At 32.1% G+C, this 23,622-nt stretch overlaps 1 protein-coding gene across 1 annotated transcript; it reads left to right on the forward strand.

Moving 5' to 3' along the window:
• The first annotated feature begins 454 nt into the window (after positions 1-454).
• Positions 455-19,942, forward strand: LOC127722302 (aminopeptidase N-like). The gene is made up of 13 exons (XM_052229192.1): positions 455-459; positions 1,867-2,022; positions 4,096-4,213; positions 6,232-6,352; positions 9,271-9,422; positions 10,315-10,428; positions 15,083-15,217; positions 15,759-15,824; positions 16,982-17,047; positions 17,668-17,846; positions 18,338-18,438; positions 19,361-19,455; positions 19,904-19,942. Exons 1-13 carry the CDS (start codon positions 455-457, stop codon positions 19,940-19,942), a joined length of 1,347 nt encoding a protein of 448 aa, XP_052085152.1.
• Positions 19,943-23,622: the final 3,680 nt, after the last annotated feature.

Consider the following 23,622-nt stretch of genomic DNA (forward strand, 5'->3'; position numbering starts at 1 on the left):
GGTAGTTATTAATATGTTTTTCATTTTGTAACCTCCCATATCTACTCTGGTTTTATTCAAACTGTATGAAAATGAACTATAGAAATTGATAGAAAATGTTCCGTTTTCACTTTATATGTGAAGAATTAAATTGAGTAAAGCAAAACCTAAATGTAAGATGTTCAGTTTTTGATTAAAACAAGTAGGATTCAGCTTTCTAAATAGTAGGGGTTTTCTTGGAATGAAGAACATTACAATATGTAATTGTTACAACATGTATGGTGTGATATGATGTCTTACATAGTATAAGAATCTTTATATAAAGCCTAAGTTAAAAGTTATTGTTCAACTATACATTGAAAAGTAAGAAATAAAAATGAGTTCATTATTTTGGGAACTTCTGTAAGACCTTGAATACAATAAAAATTAGCCACATACTTATTTAGAATAAACACTCCACGCTGTATTTAAACAAATGAAGTGAGTTCTTACCTATACCTTTCATTGAATGTCAAGACTTAAACTTGGTCCACATTTTATACAAAACATGTAGTCTAGATGAAACTATAAACTTCAATTCAAAACTCAAAATGACCTTTTAATGTGTATTTCGATTATATATTTCAATTGCAGATATTCAAACTTCAAAACAATAAGTTAAACTGTATATCTTTACTTTGAATTACAAACCTTGGACGCGTGGGCCTCAAAACACTATTATTAACGGACATACTGCAGAGCAACACAGTGACTGGCTGAAATGGATAACAACATCCGATTTTGAGACTAGTTTCTGTACCCTTATTTTTAACTTCTTATACGTAATAAGTCTAATTCGGTATGTCACATTCGAGGACGGGATTAGTGGCTACAATTGGAACATATCCGCTGTCATCTGTGAAATAGATATTCCATAACAGTCAATCAACTCGTAGTGGCGTTTGTACAATTTTTAAAGGGATAAACTATCTGTTGAAAGTCAGAACAACACCTTTGAACATAGACAAGGGACAACTATTTTCAAAAAACTTAATACATATACATGACAAGAAAATGATTTTTTGCAGATAGTAAAAAGACACAATATGGTAGCTATAGACAAGGGAAACATACCTCTCCTCCAGCTACAACCACACCTACAATACCTGAACCTGGATCTTCAACGCCGGCTGGTGGTGGGCGAAGTATTCGTTTACCGCTCAATCTATATCCATTTTTATATGAACTTCAACTAGTACCTTATATATATGAAACAAATGCATCAGACTTCTATTTCGAAGGAAGAGTTAAAATTAGTATGGAGTGTAGGCGGTCAACAAACGAAATCGTTCTACACAGTCATAAGCTTTTCTTTGTGACAAGTTCTGTGAAGATAACACCAATGGCACCTGGACAAAATACAATTATCCCTACAATAGAATTTGATGCTGTCAATCAGTTCCTTATTTTGAAATCAAATACACAATTAATGAGCGGGTCGAACTATTCCGTTTTTATTGAGTTCGGTGGACTTTTACTTTCTGAACTGTCTGGATTTTTTCAAACATCATACCAACGTGGAAATGAAACAATGTAAGTAGAAATAAGATATGTGAACAGTATAGACTGCAAGAAAAAAATCAAAGATCGATAAAGTCCCAGACGAGCGTGTATATAATGTGTAATGAATAACACTTCTGATTGAGTTATATACTGCCTCATATGATTGCATAACAATCACCACTAAGAGAAAAATTTCGTTTTGACTTGAGAGTAACCATTTTGAATCGTCATCATGATGATATATTATTTTTCCGTAGGTAAATATATTCTAAGAACTAATCAAATTAAAAGTTGTTTTAGTATTTTCAATAAAAAACATTTACTGTTTCATTGTGTATTTTTCAGTTATGTTGCCCAGACACATATGCAGCCAACACATGCAAGAAAAGTCTTCCCGTGTTTCGACGAACCTGCAATTAAAGCGAGATTCAATGTGACTCTTTTCAGGAAAAAACACATGATTTCATTGTCAAACATGAAACAAATCCTATCCCAAGACTTGTAAGTTATTATTCTTTAATATTTCTGTAAAAGAAAACACGATATATGCTAATCGTCACAGTAGACAAACAACAGAATGTAACCTTCAAAAATAGATAATCAGTGGCGGATCCAAACATTTTCATAAAGGGAGCCTACTGACTGTCTAAGAGGGGGCCAGCTCCAGTCATGCTTTGGTGATTACCTATATAATTAACCAATTTTTTTCTACAAAAGGAGGGCCCTCCTAAATCCGCCTCTGATAATGTCGATTCATATATACCACGTGGTACACATACAATAGATAGATCGACTGCAGTTTTTGGTGGGCTTCGTATAGATCAGTATCTATTTTATGTATGCATTGACTTGTAGTTTGTTGTTTTGTCTTCGACAATTTTACGTATTGACTTGTAGTTTGTTGTTTTGGCTTCGTATAGCTCAGTATCTATTTTAGGTATGCATTGACTTGTAGTTTGTTGTTTTGTCTTCGACAATTTTACGTATTGACTTGTAGTTTGTTGTTTTGTCTTCGTCATTTGTGTTTATTGACTTGTAGTTTGTTGTTTTGTCTTCGCCATTTGTATGCATTGACTTGTAGTTTGTTGTTTTGTCTTCGTCATTTGTATGCATTGACTTGTAGTTTGTTGTTTTGTCTTCGCCATTTGTATGCATTGACTTGTAGTTTGTTGTTTTGTCTTCGCCATTTGTATGCATTGACTTGTAGTTTGTTGTTTTGTCTTCGTCATTTGTATGCATTGACTTGTAGTTTGTTGTTTTGTCTTCGCCATTTGTATGCATTGACTTGTAGTTTGTTGTTTTGTCTTCGCCATTTGTATGCATTGACTTGTAGTTTGTTGTTTTGTCTTCGTCATTTGTGTTTATTGACTTGTAGTTTGTTGTTTTGTCTTCGCCATTTGTATGCATTGACTTGTAGTTTGTTGTTTTGTCTTCGTCATTTGTGTTTATTGACTTGTAGTTTGTTGTTTTGTCTTCGCCATTTGTATGCATTGACTTGTAGTTTGTTGTTTTGTCTTCGCCATTTGTATGCATTGACTTGTAGTTTGTTGTTTTGTCTTCGTCATTTGTATGCATTGACTTGTAGTTTGTTGTTTTGTCTTCGCCATTTGTATGCATTGACTTGTAGTTTGTTGTTTTGTCTTCGCCATTTGTATGCATTGACTTGTAGTTTGTTGTTTTGTCTTCGCCATTTGTATACATTGACTTGTAGTTTGTTGTTTTGTCTTCGCCATTTGTATGCATTGACGTGTAGTTTGTTGTTTTGTCTTCGCCATGTGTATGCATTGACTTGTAGTTTGTTGTTTTGTCTTCGTCATTTGTATGCATTGACTTGTAGTTTGATGTTTTGTCTTCGCCATTTGTATGCATTGACTTGTAATTTGTTGTTTTGTCTTCCGTCATTTGTATGCATTGACGTAATATGATCGTTCTCACTTGGACTTTATCCTTTGAATGGACCTCAGTACAATGTATCTGCCACCTTTTGTTTCCAACTATTGACTCTCACTTAGCTAGCTTCCACCTTTTTTGTTATTATAAAAAAAATCATTTTCTCTTAAGGAAAATGGAAATTTAATTTTTCTAACGTTTTTATTGACAAGTTTTCCCCCCGAAACCAAGCGGTTTTCAAATTGTAAGCAAAGACATTAACATATTGCCCATCCCCTTTACTGTGCCGGAAGGAAAGTCTAATAGTCATCGGCGAATAACTTTTTTATAACTGCTATTCGTGGTGCAGAAATCAGAAATCGGAGAGGCAATCGCTGAGTATATTCGCATACACTAGTTAAACAAATTTGATCTGAATCATGTTGATCTTTAAAGACTGAACAATAAATCACGCAGTCATATTCAGTCTATCAGTTTATTTTCAGACTAATCAACTACGTAAAAATTGGTATAGACAATTAGCTTTGCAACTATGGACCAAAATAACAGTTATAACTCAAAGTTGTCTTTCGCGTTAAAAATTCGTAAAAAAAAATCTTATGTTCTAAAATGAAATAGTTCTAATACATTTTTTCTCAAACGTGTTTTTTAAAATTAATTCCGCTTTTGTTTATTTTTTTCAAGAGGAAAAGACTGGGTGGCTGATCATTATGCAGTTACACCGTTGATGTCAACTCAGTTATTAGCTTTTGTTGTTTGTGATTTCATATCCAAAGAAGTCATAACTCCAACTAATGTATTAGTAAGTATTTCTGTAATGTGTCAACACTCTTATAATCCAACATAATTATCAGTTCATTCTGCCGTTCCTGTACGTGAATGATGATAAATATCTGTATAAATTCAGTTAAGTGGAATGTTGAATAAACTTATCATAGATACCAGGATGTTGTACGCCAGACGAGCGTTTCGTCTACAAAAGACTCATCTGTGAAGAGTGAGTTAACAAATTTAAAAAATCAAACTAAAGTACGAAATTTAGAGCATTGAGGAGCCGAAATTCTGATATTGCCAAAGAAAGCTAAAATAATCTATTCCTTGGGAAAACAGTCCTTAGTATTTCGAATTGTTCAAAGTGTTGTCAACAGTTGATTTGTATTTTAAGTTACAATGCATCTCGCTTTAAAAAAGAAATATGACCACACAATAAATCAATGATAATTCATGTAGACACTGACGTGCCGAGTAGTATTAAGGTAGTGTTCGACTTCCATGACTTTTACTGGATTGAAGTGCGAAATGTGACAATGTTATTCAGGTTGAGTGTAACAATGATTATTCCTGGTGACACTTTGTTTCACTGTTCAATGTTAACATTCTTTTCTTTTTAAATAACAAACGACTTGCTAAACACATGCGTATCCAATCTCAACTAACAGTCAACATAAAAGTTGCACGAATATTGATTAAAACGAGGGTGAATTATTGACCTGCAAGTAAATTATACATGAACGATATGAATTTGATTATTTTGACGTAATTGAACCAAACTGGCTGCCAGTATTGAATATAATTTTAAAATTCTGCTTTAATAAATGTTTAAAAACCCACAAAAACCATATTTTAATTCATACCTCATGGTCCTTTTAACGTATTGTATTTTATCAATAATCGATTATCTCAATAAAAACGTTGATATAACAGAAAGATGTCATAAATTCAATATGAGCTTTAATTTTTATTTTGCGATTTCAAAAGAAGCGACTATTCCCAGTGGAGATTCAAAACTAGTAAGTCATAAAATGATCGATCGACGAAATCATGTCACAGAACGAAAAACGACGACAGCAGAAATAAAGTTCTACAACAGACTATATAGAATACTTTAGACTAGACAATATGAGCCCCAACGATACCCGAGGGTTTTCTTATGTACTCCGAAAAGGGTAAGCAGATGGTGTTTCTTAAAAACAACGGTCGCTAAAACACGATATAAAACACTAAAACGGAGCAAAAAAAGAGTTAAAAGGGTATGGAAACATCGGAACGATAACGATTGTAGTGTACCTTTTCACACTTTTGTGATTTAAGAGTTACAAGCAGTGAGATAGAATCTATTTTTTTATATGAAATGATTATAAAAAGGACATTTAAACTACGTTCTATAGAGAGTCAATTGTCTTTTTCTGTATTTGATATACGGAAACTAATGCTACTTTCATGAATTTCTGCTCAAGAGGAAACCCAACAATTTGTCTAAAACAGATTTGCCTCGTTTAATTATCATAAAATTTTTAAAAAAATATTTACTTCGACTGGTTTACAAAATGTAAAAAACTCAAGAAATGTTCACAGGAATAATTTCAGTGGAAAATATAGCAGTTTGTCAAACACTAATTGTTATCATTAATTATCTTGATTTTCTTTACTAATAGTATGTGATTAACACGTTCAGCTGATGGTTAAAGAGTTAACTCCCTTAAGTTTCTGTACCCACATAAACATTTGTTGTAATTCTTAACTTATCAAAGACGAATTTGTAGAAATTACCATCATAACATCTTTGTATCAGACTTTTGTAATATTTTTTGTGTGAAACGTTTGGCCTATATCTCAATATTTTATTTTTGCAATTTTACAACAGGATTACATAATAACAATTATACCACTCTGTTACAACGATACAATACCGATGCAAAGATGCTTGAGGCCAACACATTGAAAACCAAAACTTAATACAAACGACGAAAAGCTAAAAACCCCAAAAAGGAGAAAAATGGTTAAACATATAATTCTAAACAAGTATTCATTTTATATCAGTTCAGAGTTTGGACTCGTCGAGAAGCAATCGATCAAACAACATACGTTTCAGACGTTGGTGGCAGAGTTCTGACTTTCTATGAAGAATATTTTAATTATCCATTCATGCTTCCTAAACAAGGTGAGAGGTATATGTATACGAATCCATTTCCGCTCTTGAAACAAGGTGAGAGGTATATGTATACGAATCAATTTCCGCTTCCTAAACCAGATGAGAGGTATATGTATACGAATCAATTTCCGCCTCCTAAACATTATGAGAGGTATATATATACGAGTCAATTTACGCTTTCTAAATAAGATGAGAGGTATATGTCTACGATATAAAAAAGAAGATGTGGAATGATTGCAAATGAGACAACTCTTCACAAGAAACCAAATGACACAGAAATTAACAACTATAGGTCATCGTACGGTCTTCAACAATGAGCAAAGTCCATACCGCATAGTCAGCTATAAAAGGCCCCGAAATGACAAATGTAAAACAATTGAAACGAGAAAACTAACGGCCTATTTAATGTACATTTAAAGGACAAAATTTAGACAATAAACAGGTGTCTTTACCATGTTACAAGTCTTTTCTTATAATCAGTAAGCACAACTTGGAATGGCATTTATAGAGAATATATTCCAACACTAAGTCGCCACCTATGAAAAAAATATCCGAGTAAACGTCAACAAAAAAATAAAAATGAAACAATAAATGGCTTTATGGTTGTTAACTTCTTGGTCATTTGTTGTATGGTGTAAATTTGCAATAATACCAAATCTTTTTATTTGAAATTTATTTTACCTTGCTGTTGTCATCCAACCAATCAATGCACATGTTTCTATCTCATATGTTATGATGCAAATCTTTCCAAATGAAAACAAATTCCAGAAAACTGTTTCTATACAGTGTAATGATATTTGGATAAAACTAAGGACAACTAATGACGATTTTCATAGTCCCATTGTTTTGTCATTGTTTACATATTTTTATTACTTCTTATCCCCGGTGTTTGGTGGGGTTAATGTTGCTCAGACTTTGGTTTTCTATGTGTTTTGCAATTCTTGTTTGTCTTTTGGTTGTTTTTGTTTCTTTTTTTTATCTTGTCAGTTTATCTTTTACTTACAAAAAAAAGAACGAAATACAAATATGTTACACGGCAACAAACTACTGAATTACAGGCTCCTGACTTGGGACAAGTACATACATACAGAATGTGGTGGGGTTAAACATAACAAGATTGTCAAAGAGTTTACTCCCTTACGTTTCCGTACCCACTTAAACATTTGTTATAATTCTAAAAAAGATGAGAGGTATAATCCATTTCCGCTTCATAAACAAGGTAAGATGTATATGCAAACGAAAATGTTACGTTATTATCACAATATTATCACAACATTTTTTAATTAAAATTTATGAAGGGATGATTTCGACTTCACCATCTAGAACTCTTGGTTTAATTGCTTCCTTGGTAGCAGCAACCCTCTATTAGGGAAATCATGATAGGAAATACAAGCACGGGAATATCGTATGAATTTGGAAATATATACTCCGTATGCCGGCGCTGCTGGAATGTTGCTACATAGAAATGGAAAAATCACAATTGGGAAGCTGAACTCATCTCTTTTGTCAGAAATTTTTTTTTCAACCGACGCTCATTGTCAATTTTTAGATGTTAGTCAATATATTAGGCCTGTTGTATCCTTTATCGCAAGTTCGATAGGATAGATGCATTCAAAATAGTCACCAAATTTTGAATAATTTAGTGAGATACCATCATCTTTATAGCGGAAAGTAAAGTTAAAGGATACTGCTAGCTGGTTTTTTCTCTTTCTAAGAAGTAACCGTAACATTCAGTTCATTAAACATGCGTTCTATTTCTATAGACATTGGAAATTTGCATTTTATTCCTATAAATCTGGATTTAGGTCAGGATATGTTTGATATATATAAACGAACATTTTTTTTTGTAATACACTAACCATTGTTTTAAGACAAAATGTCTTATATATTTATCCAACCTTTAAGTATTTGTTGCTACTCGGCTAAGAATATTTTTTTAGGAGTAGAACAAAATTTGGGTCGAAAAAAAAGCAAACTCAAATTATGAAAAAAGTAATGTTAATAATATTAGTGTCACTTACACGTAATTTTACGTCAGTAATTCAGTTTGATATTTTTTTGTAATGCTAGTAACCTATATAAAATGCAAGAATATAACATATTACCCACAAAGGGAATTACCTTTTATGATGTACTTAATCATTCGTTTTGGTTCTATCAAGGTCCCTATTTTGTTTTTTTAAATATATATGTCACACTATTTTCATTTGATCTGGTGTTACCCCTGTCTGACCGTCGGTGTACCCATATTTCTGTCCTTTCTCATTTCCGTCGCAGTTTGTTTTCATAAACGATTCTAAGACTTTCCTGAAATCTGGTATCAGGTTTCATTTGAGAATGAGATACTGTACAATGCTTTCAGATTTATATCTCATTAGCTATTTGCTTACAGAATGTTTTTCATTTATATACATACTGAGTATGTATGACAAATTTCTCTTTTTTGTCTTGGGAACTACAAATAAGACCTTTCTGAAATAAGTTATTAGGCTTCATGTGCACATCCTCTGCGGTGGGATGCGGTATTAGATTCATCGCTGATCAGCTTTTTGTTAACCCATGTATGAAATTTTCCATATATGCTTTAGGGGAACTAAGCACACAGCTTGCTACAATTGCTTTCAATACCGTCATCAACATATGCTCATCAACTTTATGTTTACCTAATACTTTTATATTCTTACACATTATGTTTGTTAGATTTTTTTCGGAATCTTCAAATAAGAGCACCCATCAATTTGGCATCAAAACATTAACGTGGATGTTTTTTCTTCTGGTGTTTGTTGTGGTTGTGGTTTGCCCACGTTATTGTCTTGTGTATTTTGTTTTGTGATAATATATCTTCTCAAACGACACTTTTTTTGGTAGCATGACACGTTTCTGACGTGTTAATTTGCACTTTTTTTGCAGTTAATTCTTTTTTCAAGATTTAATAGGTGTTCCAGACTATATTGGTTCAATGGAAAACTGGGGACTGATAATCCAGAGAGAGGAGGCCATGTCGTATGTTCCTCTAGAAACATCAGAATATTTTAAGGAGTATGTTACATTGACTTTATCGCATGAGTTGTCACACGTGGTAAGTAGAAAATAAACCTATGATATTCTTTCTTTCTTAAAACATGCAAAACTCCTCGTTTATCTCAGTCGTAATCTGATTTGGATCACACTATGGTTATTACCATTTAACCAGTATTAGTTAACGGTTATGGTTTATTTCGAAATATTTCTATTACCGGCTATATTATACATGATATACAATAAAGGACACATAACACGAACTCTATCAAAAACTGGGATGATATCATGTGCTCCTAAACAGTTAGCAGATCCTGCTCCATATGTTGGACCTGTCGTTAAAGACTACATTTAAACTGTGTTTTATATGTTTAAATATAAATTTATGAAGGAATGTACTCATTTTAACGTTTAATGCATTTAATTTTAGGATCTTATAAAACATTTTAACCATTCCTGATGTTAACGTTTCTAAACGGATGCATCAGATCTCGCTCCTTTTTTGCCTTCATGAAATTCGCTATGTATTCGTTCGTTACCATGATTTCTCGATCTTTGAGACTTGAACATCGGTTAACAACGTCGGTTGACGTTTTTAACAATGATATGTGTCTGTTTTGTACCAATTTCATAACAAAATCAAATCTACCATAACGTGTTCCATACAATCATTAGGCTCACTTGCAAACGCCTATTTTAAAAAAAAAATGGAACGAAATTAGAGGCACTTCATGTACATATTTCCACAAAAGCTATTTTATCTTGTAGCTTGTTTATTGGAGTTCCACTTAATAAATGACTTAAATACTGGTACCTGAAATAAACATTAATATTTCAGGTTTTATCATTTGAATATGTATTTTGTAAAAATTCATCTATAAAGGTATTCAGTTAAATCATATAGTCACTCATTGATTGAACGATCTAAGAAATATTTAAATTTTATTTTGAAGTGGTTTGGAAACTTAGTGTCAACCTCTTGGTGGGACGATTTATGGCTAAATGAAGGATTTGCCAACTATATTGCACATGTTGCAATGGATTTCATAGTACCAAGCTGGTTGCCGGTAAATATCTTATTTCAATACAATATTGCAATGCTTCAGGTTCAGGTACATAAAATTATAACAACAATATTTGTTTTTTTTTATTAATTTTGATGAAGTTATAGATTATTGAATTATAACTGTACAACTTTTCCACAAACGATGTCTGGTGTCTTAGATGTATAATGGTCCAGATTTTTGAAAACTATCATTCCTTACTAGTAACGCCATTCTACCTCAGGTTGCTTTAACTGGTAAGGATATTTGTTATCCGCAATATTCTAAAATTTTACAATTTTTGTCTCCTAGATTTTATCATTGTGTTGGTGTTGTTGTACACTTTATTTCACATGGATACGCCGAAAATTGATTAAATTGTTGCAGGATTGTACCTTTTGTTAATAAATCTGGAAAACTGCAACAAAAAAGCTCATTGTATGGAATAGATGAAATTTTTTATTTAAACGCAATACGTGAAATATTCGTTTACCAGCTACTGCTTAGGAATATATTTAGCAAGCAAATAAAAAGCCCGACAGAAATTTAAAGGACAAAATTTAGACAATAAACAGGTGTCTTACCATGTTACAAGTCTTTTCTTATAACCAGTAAGCACAACTTGGAATGGCATTTATAGAGAATATATTCCAACACCAAGTCGCCACCTGTGAATAAAATATCCGAGTAAACGTCAACGAAAAATGAAAAATGAAACAATAAATGGCCTTAATGTTTGTTAACTTCTAGGTCATTTGTTCTATGATGTAGAGTAGTTTCATTTGCAATAATACCAAATCTTCTTATTTGAAATTATTTTACCTTGCTGTTGTCATCCAACCAATCAATGCACATGTTTCTTTATCATATGTTATGATGGAAATCTTTCCAAATGAAAACAAATTCCAGAAAACTGTTTCTATACAGTGCAATGATATTTGGATAAAACTAAGGACAACTAATGACGATTTTCATAGTCCCATTTTTTTGTCATTGTTCACCTATTTTTATTACTTCTTATCCCCGGTGGGGTTAGTGTTGCTCAGTCTTTGGTTTTCTATGTTATGTTTTGTATTTCTTGTTTGTCTTTATGTTTTTTTTTGTTTCTTTTTTTGATCTTGACAGTTTTTCTTTGACTTATAAGTTTGAATATCCGTTTTCGTATCTCTCGCCTCCATTTATTCTATAACATTTCAAATTCGTCTTTTATTTTATTCTTTCGATTAGATCTTATCATAAAGTCTCACGAGAATATAGATTAAGAGGCTTTAAGGAGCATTTAAGAAATAAATAAATAAAAAGATTATTACATAAGTTGCAATGAATTATCAAGATTTTACAATGAAATAAAAACACATAATTTCCCATGTAAAATAAACTCGATAATTTCACTCATCTGACGTCATACAACAATATGTGTTGTCAAGACGTTGCCGATGATGTTGCTTCAAAGCAAAATATGAATGCGTAGAACAGGATATAGTTTCTTGCAATTTCTACTTTATTACCATTACAAAGACTATTGGCAATGTTATAAAAAGAATTTCGAATCAAACAATTCAAATATCGAAAAATATTCAACTCGTAACCGAACAACACTAACAATTCTTATATAATACATTGTTAAGTTGCTAAAAACGATAACATCGTTTCGCGTAATTTTTGTTTTATGACATTTTACATCGAAATGATAACTAAAATGGACTGATTTGTTTATTTTGCATTATAATAGAGATTATAATAGAGATGACCATATTGTTTTTGAAGCTAGGCCTACCTGCGTTTAACGTTGGTTGTACTGTCAACATTTAAGTTTGGTCGTATAAAAGAGATGGGCGTAACACTGAAAAGCCATTTTTGTGTATTAATGCATCTCCCTTAAAAGTAAATGTACTGTGATTATACTGGTTGACGATACACAAGTCGTCATATGAATGATCGATAACCTATCAATACCTTCAGTTAATTGTTCAAGACAAGATAAAATCGGAAAAAATAGTTTCGAATCGGTTTGTTTTCATCAATTCCCAAAAGTGTCAAAGTATTTATATTGAAAGTGTCAACAGATGAGAAATTTAAAAAAGGAGCCACTCGGAGTCAACGATTGTATTAGACCGAAACGAGGCTCATTTGTAAGAATCTTCCATATATCATGCTTGCCAAGTATGGTGAAATTTTGCCAAAATCAAATCATTATTACGAATGATGTAAATGTTATTTCCAACATAGTTTTTATGGGTACTATATAGTATTAATGTCGCTTTTTATGCAACTCGATTGACATTCAAACATAATAGTTTGCAGAAGTGTTCAAATTATACATCCTCTTATACTTTGTTTTGTGGTAGCAGGTAAAAACCAACTTAAGATCGATAACAGAAGTTCGTCGATCATTTATGCAAGGTTGTGTTAATTTGAATAATTATGTTAAGCAAAGATGATAACTGTAAAAGTTTAAGGTCGCCGGCTGATCGATAAAGGTCATAAGATCATACGACATGAAGAGCTATTAAGGGTTGTCAGCTTAGATATCTGTGCTAATTATTATCGTCTGCTGTTGCAAGAATAATTAAGTTTATATAATGAAGGGTGTGGATGGGGGTCATTCATTTCTGTATTCTTTAATGTTTTAGCCCATACCTCTCTATTCCTCATATATTTGGCCCATTATTCTCTTTTCGTTATATCTAACAATCCACTATTATCTATTCTTTATATCAAGCACCTCATTATTCTCTATTCTGAATTCTTTTTTTCTCCCTTTTTTCTGCACTTTTTGCTCATTGTTTACATTTCTTTCAATCTCATCAGGACCCTTATAATGAGCATAACATATCATTAATACAGATTCAAAATCTATCATGAAAAAAGGTATGATACTTGAGGCAATAATTCTCTCTAATAATCACAATTGAAAACATATGGTTTCATAATATTTTTAGCTCTTTTTGACAAAATCTTTCTAAATTTTGGATCCTCAATGCTCTTCAAGTTTACACTTTATTTGGCCTTTTCAACCTTTTTTATTCGAGCGTCTCTGATGAGACTTTTTTAGACGAAACGCGCGTCTGAGGTACATAATTTTAATACCGGTATCTTTGATGAGGTTATTGATAGATTTTTTAATCTTCTCTCTGTGTAACAGCTGCTCGAATAAGATGGTTTTCTCCAAAACAGTATGTTGAGATTGGGCTGACGTTAACATTCCAAAAGTCAATGCCGTCATTGTCGTTGCCGAGCAAAATAGTAATTAACAGAGTATTAAAATTCTTTTAAACTCGGCGAGATTGAACGAACATTACATCATCTAGTTTGAAGAGCCAGCGATAAGCTATATTTATGTGCTTGAAATCGAAATAAGGGATTTTTCAATATAAAACGTCATCCAAGTATTAAGAATTATTTGTTTGACTTTTGACTTTATCTTTAAATAATATTATTTTCGAAATAGTTACTGCAGGAAAAGGAAGTCGTTGAAGTTTTCATAGAAATAAAAGTACATTGTATAAAAAGAGATGTAGAAATAATAATGTTAAAACATGTAGCATTATTAGATTTGTTTACCAATATTGCGAAATATTGGATTAAATGACAGATTATATGAACATTATCTATGTAAATTCCAACATGACCAAGGGATGAGAAAATCATTAGATAATGTGTGAAATTAACACTTTATGAATTCGGTGCTTCCAAAGAGATTTTTTGCATTCAATATCACCATCAAACCGATTAAAAAATAAACGAAGAATGTATAAAAACTTGAATACTTAATGTGTTATGTGCCTCAAAAGAAACCTTTTCTTAAACAACGCCGCATTAATGAAAAGTTTGTTTAAAATCATGTCAGTATCCGATGCACTGATATTTGAGATGATGATACTAGTACATCCGAGGACGGCAGCCAACCAGCAGTATCGATCGAGTGCTAGAAAGTGCGAGAAAAGTAAATAAAACTTTATCAAGTTGGTTCGTGAAAACTTAGGGTACAAAAGCGGAAGGCACATCCTTCTTATGATCTCAAAGAAATCATCTATATATGTTATTGGTTGCGAAAATATATTTGAAATCGTGTTGTTTCGTGTTTGCGAAAATACAGTTTAAATCGTGTAGTTTTCAAAAACATAATAAAAATACGGGTCACAGAATGTCTTTAAGCTGCAAGCTGTCCAACATTGTCAGATGTTGTATGGATAATACACTAAAAAAGTAAAATGAACACTAAACGATATGATTTTGAAATAAAACACGAGAAGATTTCCCTTGAAGTGAAAAAAAAAAAAATAAAAACCAACTGGGTTTGTCGTACTCGGTTTCTTGCTGCATAATAAAACAAAAGACCAACCTGATAAAACCATTGTTGTTGCTATGTAAATGAACGTCTCTCAAATATAATGAATGCCTGCATCAAATTTGCTAAATTATATCATTACAAATTAAAACCGATCCATTGCAATATTTCAATAACCAATAATTTAGATGTGATCTTCTCGCTGATATGTAACACACATTTTACAGACAACAAAATATTCAAAGTTTTACATAAGATTTTCATCTATATTTGTTCGAACTATGCTATTTACTGTTTGTAAAAGTTATATTCACAGTTTCGTTGAATCACAGCTTAAAATATTCCGAAAGTATTACCAAACCGTATTTCTCTGTATTTATTTTGTAGCTAGATAATTTTGTGATCAAAAGTGTTCAGAGGGCTTTAGCATTTGATGGCCTAATTTCCTCACATCCTGTATATGTCCCTGTTTCTAATCCGGAAGAAATATCTCAAACATTTGACACCATTTCCTACCATAAGGTACGTATCAATAAAACGGAGAATGTAAACGGGGAATGTGTTAGAGGCAACAACCAGACCAAGTCCAAGGTCACCAATGGGTCTTCAACACAACGAGAAAATCCCGAACCCTGAGGCGGGCTTCGGCTTGCCTCTAAGCAATAATGTAAACTATTCAGGGAAAATAGACGTCACACTTAACTCAGAAATATATAAATGAACCAAAATTTAAAAAAAAGATACAAGATTAACAAAGGCTATAGGTTCCTGACTTGGGACAGGCACAAAAAGAGGCGGGGTGAAACATGTTTTTTGAATATAAATGAAATCATTTCTGAGATCAAAGATACCTTACCATGTTTTAATATAAAGATGTTACACTAATGCTATGTTATAACTCAGAGCGATCTATGTGTGGAGTAATTTATAAATTTTCGTTCATCACCCGTGATATTATTATGTAATCTGAAAACTACATGTATAGAACAAAAGAAAATAATATCAAAATTCCTTGTGTCAGACGAATTATATTACTAGTAATTAAATGTATGTTTGTTTTTAGGGTGGATCTATTTTAAGAATGTTGCAATTCATTTTGGGAGACGCAACATTCCAAAAAGGTCTACAGGTAAGCCATATTAAGCTCTTATATAAACATCACCAGTAAATAGATTTAAGTCTGAAACGATCATTAGGATCTTAACAGGATCTTGAAGGTCTAAACAATAAACTGTTCGGTCGTGTTCAGCTTTTCTGTCAGCATTCAGACTTATCCCCTTCGATTAAGTCAGTTCTGATCCGACAGTTCAGTTGCAGTCAATTCAGTACTATTCAGTAGCATTTCAGATAGTTCCTTTGATTTTGATGAGTACAGGTAAATAGCAGCTGAACCGTACTGAATTTACCCCAGTTGATTAGTCTGAAAATTTACTGAAAACTAAAAATGACATAATACTTTATTTTTCAGTCTTTAAAGAGCTGTTCGGATCAAAATACTTAACTAGTGCATGCAATACCGATTTCATGGCTTCGGTCGATATTGTAAAAGGAGACCACCGGATTCACCAGAGTTGTGCCGAATGCACGATATATGTCGTTTGGATAAGTTCAATCCCGTACGCTATTAACAAAGTATCTGGCAAGCCTCATTAATTGTTAATGAGATTGCATTAAAACCCTACCATTGTTTAAAGCAGCTTTGATTGATGAGGATAAAACCTCAGTTTCATTATGATTTATGACAACAGAAATGCAAAGTTTCATGAAAATAGATTAAGAAGCAAATCACCTACCCAATAGTATTAAGATATCGACTTCGGTACTTGCTGTTGATTTATTTATACCGTTATTTTGTTTTGATAATTATTGCGGAGTAATTTGAATTCTAATATTTCTGAGAATTGAAAGAAAAATAAATGATGGAATTTAAAAATAAATTAAATATGAAAAGATAGCTTTTATTGGGTACTTTTAGAAAATAAGAAGGAAAATATGCTTTAAAACTAAGTAGATACATTTCATGTACATTTCTTAATGAAACTAGATTATTCAAGTTATCACCCCTAATATGACGAAATTAGAAGAAAAATTAATCCACGAGCACTTTGTTCTTTGGTTGTAAAAAAAAATAACTTTAAAAAAATAGTAAATGAAAAGTCTCACAGATGTATGTTATATCGGATTTGCTAATTTCAGTAATTTGCAATCAAATAATAATAGACATACCCCCTACCCCTAGTTTCCTAATTGAATGTTGTATGTATAACACATGCTTCTACTTTTCAGCGATTAATTAGAAACAGAGCATACGGTTTAATGGTCCATGATGATCTATGGGTTGCTTTGAGGACAGTAAGTAATACATTTGTTTTTAACTTTGCTTACAGGAACATCTATTTGCTGTTCATACTGTTTCAAAACATCGTTTGAACACTTCCCTGCATCCAAGTAAATGAAGAAAAAAATGAACATTTTGTCAATACTAAGAAACGAAAATAGGAATGTGATATCATTATATATATAATATACAATGTCATGCGTGTTAAAAAATTGGGGTTTACATTACATCGCCGATAACAATTCATGATGAACCATATCAAAAGACGAGTAAACGAGAAAGGTTGTAATGCAAAAAAATAAAGGCACCACTTACTACTAGGATCACTGTTAATCTGGAAATGTAAGGACATATTGCTCCGTTTTCGGCACTTGTCAATTAAGTCATTGTTTTGTCAACAAAGGGTTAACTTTATAATCAGTTATAATACGTTACTTTTGTTTGTAATGCGCTTGATATCATTTGAAGCACACTTTGTACCTATTGGATTGCCAATTCAACCTATCAAATTTACAAACTCAAATATGCTAACGTTCTGTCCTCAACTCGTTTCATTTGAATTAGCAATTAACGTAGATTAAGAACTTTAACCCCTATAATTATTAATTACTGTTTTTTTTTCCTTTAACTTTAGCAAAGTATAATTGATGGTAAGCCACTTGATGTTAAAGGAATAATGGACACCTGGACGCTGCAAATGAACTATCCAACAGTTTTCATGGAAAGAAAAGGACATGGCATAAGACTGAGTCAATCAAGGTATCTTCTGGATAAAACTGCTACTGATCCTGGAACATATACATCACCGTTCGAGTAAGTTTCATATATATTAAATAAAAAAGGGTATGGTATGACTGCCAATGAGATAACTACCAATCAGAGACCAAATGACGTCGATGTGAGCAAATATAGGTCACCGTACGGTCTTTAACAATGCAAACATAACTAACATTGACCAAACATAAACAATAGTGTACAAAACACATATAAACTAATGACTGATCAACAAAATCACCAACAAAAAACGGGGTTTATCTCAGGTGTCTTTCGACGGGCATATTGCTATATGGATGACAATCATTTGACCAAGGAGTGCACTTGTGAGTTTGAGGGTTGGGTAGATACGCGGTCAATTACGGTCTTTTTATCAAACCTAATGCATTTATTGCTATCTGCACGAGCCGCAAAGTCTATGAAGGATGAAGGTGAACAACGTATTGATAACACTCTCCTTTTTCATTTCTGTTTTATGCTAAACACAATACTAGTAATTAGAGACTTATATCAATATATTTCTTTTCCAGGTATAAATGGGAAATACCTTTCACTTACACAACCCAAAAAATGAAAGACTTTAACAAGAACGAGGCTGACATAATATGGATGGGAAAAGACGGAAGAGACGGTAAGTGTACTACTAAAAGAAAGATCATCCTTGTCATACATTCGATAAATGGTGTCTTTTTATGTAATGTGGATTCAACAAATCGAAAAAGATCAAAGCATGACCAATAACACATCTAAAATTAGCTTCTGGATTTCATAGTCACAATGTCAATGATGTACAGATTAAACTCAAAACAAAATAAATAACCTATCACAAATTATACTTAAAAATATTAAAAAACGAATAGTTGTTTCTGTACATAATTATGTGACCATGTTGTGGTCTATTTATCAAAAAAAGATGTGGTATGATTGACAATGAGACAACTCTACACAATAGACCAAATGACACAGAAATTAACAACTATAGCTCACTATACGGCCTCCAACAATGAACAAAGTCCATACCGCATAGTCAGCTATGAAAGGTCCCGAAATGACAAATGTTTTATTCAGTACTCGTCCATCATTCAATGGATTTAGTGTAAATACGTCATAAACAGTCTACTAAAACAATAGATAATCTTTGTATGATACTATTAAGTTTCTTATGTTTCTGTTATTGACATTTTTCAAAAAAAATTTTTATTCATACACTAAATCAAAAATCATTCAAACTCGTTCAAGGAGAGACGAAAGCTACCAAATGGATAGTCAAACTCATGTGTCGAAAATATACTGTATGACAACTCTATGGCAATAAAACCAAAGTATACAAAACACAACATAGAAAACTAAAAACTGAGCACACTTACCCTGTCTACTTGGTTTTCGATACCTTTCAATCATGGTCTATCGTATATGATCTCTAGATGTCTTTGGTAAGTGTTTTATTAATGTTCTTGCTCCATATTTATGTTTCATAAAAACACAAAAGTCGTTTCTTCTGTATATTGGGGTGTAAAAATCGTGTTAATTGGTACACCAACTACTTTTTTCAGTTTTCTTACCAAGAGTAAAATGTGGAAATGGCTGGTTTATAGGAAATATAAAACAATATGGATTCTATAGAGTTAATTACCCGGAAGACAATTGGGTAAAACTAATAAATCAACTAAAGATCGATCATACGGTAATTATCTTGTTTCTAATTTAAAGTTGATCTTAGATGACTTTGGTTTCCCTTTAGGCTTCATTCGGTTATATAGCTATACATGTAGGTAGCTTACCATCTTTTGCTTTCACTGTTTTTGGATATGATTGTTCCCGATGAAAATAAATCCAGACAGACGCTTTGGATGCAATAAATGTATAACTGTTATTTTCATTGTTATGTTGGAAACCGTAAATGTTTTATTGAATCAAAACTAAATAGATGAGTCACAATGACATTACAAGAATACAGGCCTTACTGGTAACTACGATATCAAAATATTGAAGTCTACTGAATCGGCCTAAACGACTACGTTATGAAATGTTGGATTGTTACAAGGCAAACTTTATTTCTTTTGTCCAGTTTATTGTTTTCTTGTATTTATTTGTAGTATTATTCAATTGTTGGTACATCAATGAAACGCAGTTAATAGTTTAGGAGAAGTTGTCGATACAAAAGGTGGACGAACAAAAAAAAAAGTACAACACTAATGTACTCACTATAAATACCACTGTCCGTAGATTAAGGCATACTAGGGTTGTATGCTGTTTTTCTTCAGGACTGAAAAATAAGCAACTGATTTTTTTCTTTTTTTTCTATCAACTTCGAATATTCTATTGTACTAAGTTGTTAATTACAATGTCCCATTGTGCTACAACAATACAACAATGCAGCGGATGTTCCTTTTCATTAGAAAAACTTTTTTTTAAATGTATGTATTATATGTGTAAGTATCAATTTACAGAGTAATTCTACAAACATGTATACGCTTTCGGTGGCAAAATAAAGATACAACGAAAAGAAAACAGACCGTCTTTTGTTTAGCTTTTAATTTCGGATTTTCAAACCGATTGTAGAAGCATGGTTTCTAATCATTTGCATCGAAAGGTCAGTATTATTGAATTTATTACGAGTGTCAGTTAAACATAATGTTAAATAATAACTGCTTTCATGCTTTGATCCGAGTGATGGCGGTTTATAATACAAAAACATATACTTCAGCATGTTTGCCAATTTTATTTTGAGACGGCAGGCAAAAATGTTTTCCTTTAAAAACTCGTGTATGTTTTTGTGTTATAGGTTATTCATCCTGTAAATAGAGCTCAGATAATTAACGATGCATGGAGCCTGGCAAAGTAAGTACCAATAAAACACTTACTCGTGTCGTGTTCTTATAGTTTCATATTCATATAACAACAAATCAAAGATCTGATGCTTTTGATTACGTATGCTAGCTGCGTGATTCAGCGAAAGAATATTCATCGGTGTCGCACGAATGAAAACAGATGAAAGGGAAATCTACTGAATACCATTAAAACAAATATTCATAAGTTTTCATTTGTTTTACTCATTTTTAAAGGTCGTACAGTGACCTATAGTTCTGTAAAACGTTCTTATCACTTGGTCTCTGGTGGAGAGTTTGTCAATGTCGATCCTACCACATTTTCTTTTCCATGAGAAAACCAGAATTCTCCGGAAGGGTATAATAGGTATTGAATTTAAGCAAATATATGCATATCTTCTTATTTTTTTATGTAATAGAGTTGCCAAATCAAACGTATGCGATCAGTGTTAGATATAGAGTCATTAAGAGTTTCATTTTCACGAAAAATTAAACAATTAACAGTATCAATGATATTTCCTGGGCTGTTGATACTCTCCGGGAGGAAACCTCAACCAGTAGTGGCATCCTTAAATCAATCAAACTAAAAAAAGCAATTAATAAATAAATAAAAAAACAGTAGATTACCAGAACCAATTGGTGATATACAATAACTATAAAGCTGCGATTATCGTATCATCGCGAGCAAGGATAAGAGAGTGCAGGAAAACATCCTTAAACCGTAATACAGATACAGAAGTTTTGAAATACATCGATTAGAAAGAAAAAAAATTAATTCAAATTAAATTCTTAAATATGTTTTGTCTCTTTGCGTGTTATATAATTCTGCAACACGTATTTTCTTTTAAGATCGGGTGACCTTAGCATGAATATAGCCCTCCAAACTCTTGAATACTTGTCAATGGAAGAGAGTTATTTCCCTTTTTTGGCTGCCCAAAGAGATATTGTGTACGTACGAAACATGCTAGAAAGAACAGACGTATATGGTGACTTTGCGGTAAGTTTTTTTTTCTATTTTTTACTTTTTTATTGTTTTAAAAGATATAAATTACCTAATTAACAAAATATATATATCATTGTTTTTTTTATTTAGTTGTATGTTTATATTTCAATTAACCCTTGATTTATCTATTTAAGTTTGTTTCTTTGAACATTATGTTCTAGTTTTTAGATTCTAGTTCTTAAACTTGTAATTGCTTGACAATTATCCTGTTTTTTTTGTCAATAGGAGATGGTGATTGTTTACTCACGCTCATCTCTTTGTGGCGGGTTGTCTTGTATAAAAATATCGTCGTTAGTCTAAAACAAACATTTCTTTATTAATATACAGATAAAGAAATTGTATTTTTAAAAATCAATAAATGTCTGTATTCCCCCCTAAGAAAAGAAAATATAAATATTCGCTGATTAAATCACATTATCTATTATAGCATAAGGGTCTCGGTGGTTCAATGTTCGGAGTACTAAGTAAAATATGTTTTCCCGTTTTTAAGCATCCTCCGAAAAGCCTTTTGTGATGCAGCTTTTCGGGGTAAAAAATCCTTATTTTTACAAAATTAGTTCTTTCAAAAATATAGTCCTTTGCATACATTTAATAACTCCATAGTATGACACTTTTATTCTATGTTCCTATGCTCTTCTAATCGGGACAAATGATTAAGCTGAGGTTCGTGTTAAAAAAAATGTCTAATATCACTGCACAGAAATGTTTTGTTTACGTTCTATTTTTGGGTACCTCTATTTGATGCATATGAGGGATATTGACATATCTACATTTAGCACTCGCCGATCAAAACTGGCAAGTCCGCTTGTGGTAATTTGCGGTCCACTATTAAGTATTTGGCTTTTTCGTGTCAATATGGTCGACAGATATCAAACTATTATAGGATGGGAAACACATGTAACAGAAACAACTTATCACTTTTGAACAAAACCTTAGTCATCTCATCAGTCTATATCAATCCATAAAAATTAACTTACCATGAATATGCTATAGATGTTTAAGGCAGCTTTAATAATAGAGAGGTGAAAGATTCCAAAGTCGAAAATAAACTGACATCGCCATGGCTGAAAAAATAAAAAGACCAACAGTACATAAAACACAACATAGAAAACTAAAGACTGAGCAACACGAACCACACTAAAAACTTGGGTTGATCTCAAAAGAAAATACGGAAGGGTATTATAAATATTCAATTCTAGCAAATCTATGCATTGTTCGCAATCATAGAAATTATAATAACTCAATGACATACTGTGGATTCATTTATTTTCGTTGGTATCAATTTTTGTGGATTAATGAAACTTGCATATTCTTGGATATTTGATTTCGTGGTTTTGTCAATTTCTGTATGCAAAGCCTATTGAAAATATGTTATTCGTTGAACATTTGAATTCGTGGATCATCTATACCCACGAAACCTACGAAAATTGGTATCCAACGAATAATAATGAATCCACAGTATACTCATTTATGTATCTAAAAAGAAAAAATGGAGGATGTTCCCTATTATGTTTGTGCGATTGACCTGTTGTCATATTATAAATTGGGTTCTTTATTCGACCATCTAACATTCGAAGATAAGCTTAAGGAAAGAGAATGTGTATAGTGATTGCAACATGTTCGTGGTCATTCGAGACAATTGTAGATTATTATAAATTGAAATTGTTCCCAAGGAATTTAAACCCACTTGTACCATCGAACTTTCAACTGCCTCTATCGATCATCATTAAATTGTTATTCATACTTCTTCAACCAAAATAGATCTACGATGAATTTTGCTCGGCTTTTATGTCCATTTTAGTGAAATAAAACTTAAGTTCTCTTCGTTTACACATTCCTGGCTTTCAAATGTTATGGCTTAAGTGTTCCTGATGAAGGTGATTCCCGAAAAGCGTATCAATCGAACCAAACAAATATATACATGATATATAGTGAAATATTTATTATGTAAAATGTGTTTCATAAGAGAGGCGGAAGATACAAA

This window comes from Mytilus californianus, unplaced genomic scaffold (assembly GCF_021869535.1).
Source record: "Mytilus californianus isolate M0D057914Y unplaced genomic scaffold, xbMytCali1.0.p SCAF_12, whole genome shotgun sequence".
NCBI classification, from domain to species: domain Eukaryota; kingdom Metazoa; phylum Mollusca; class Bivalvia; order Mytilida; family Mytilidae; genus Mytilus; species Mytilus californianus.

Excerpts from the sequence above, each read along its gene's own strand:
- LOC127722302 (XM_052229192.1), top strand. Across the intron at positions 15,825-16,981 it reads CATTCCAAAAAGGTCTACAG|CGATTAATTAGAAACAGAGC; the intron begins GTAAGCCATATT and ends TCTACTTTTCAG. Across the intron at positions 17,847-18,337 it reads ACATATACATCACCGTTCGA|GTATAAATGGGAAATACCTT; the intron begins GTAAGTTTCATA and ends TTTCTTTTCCAG.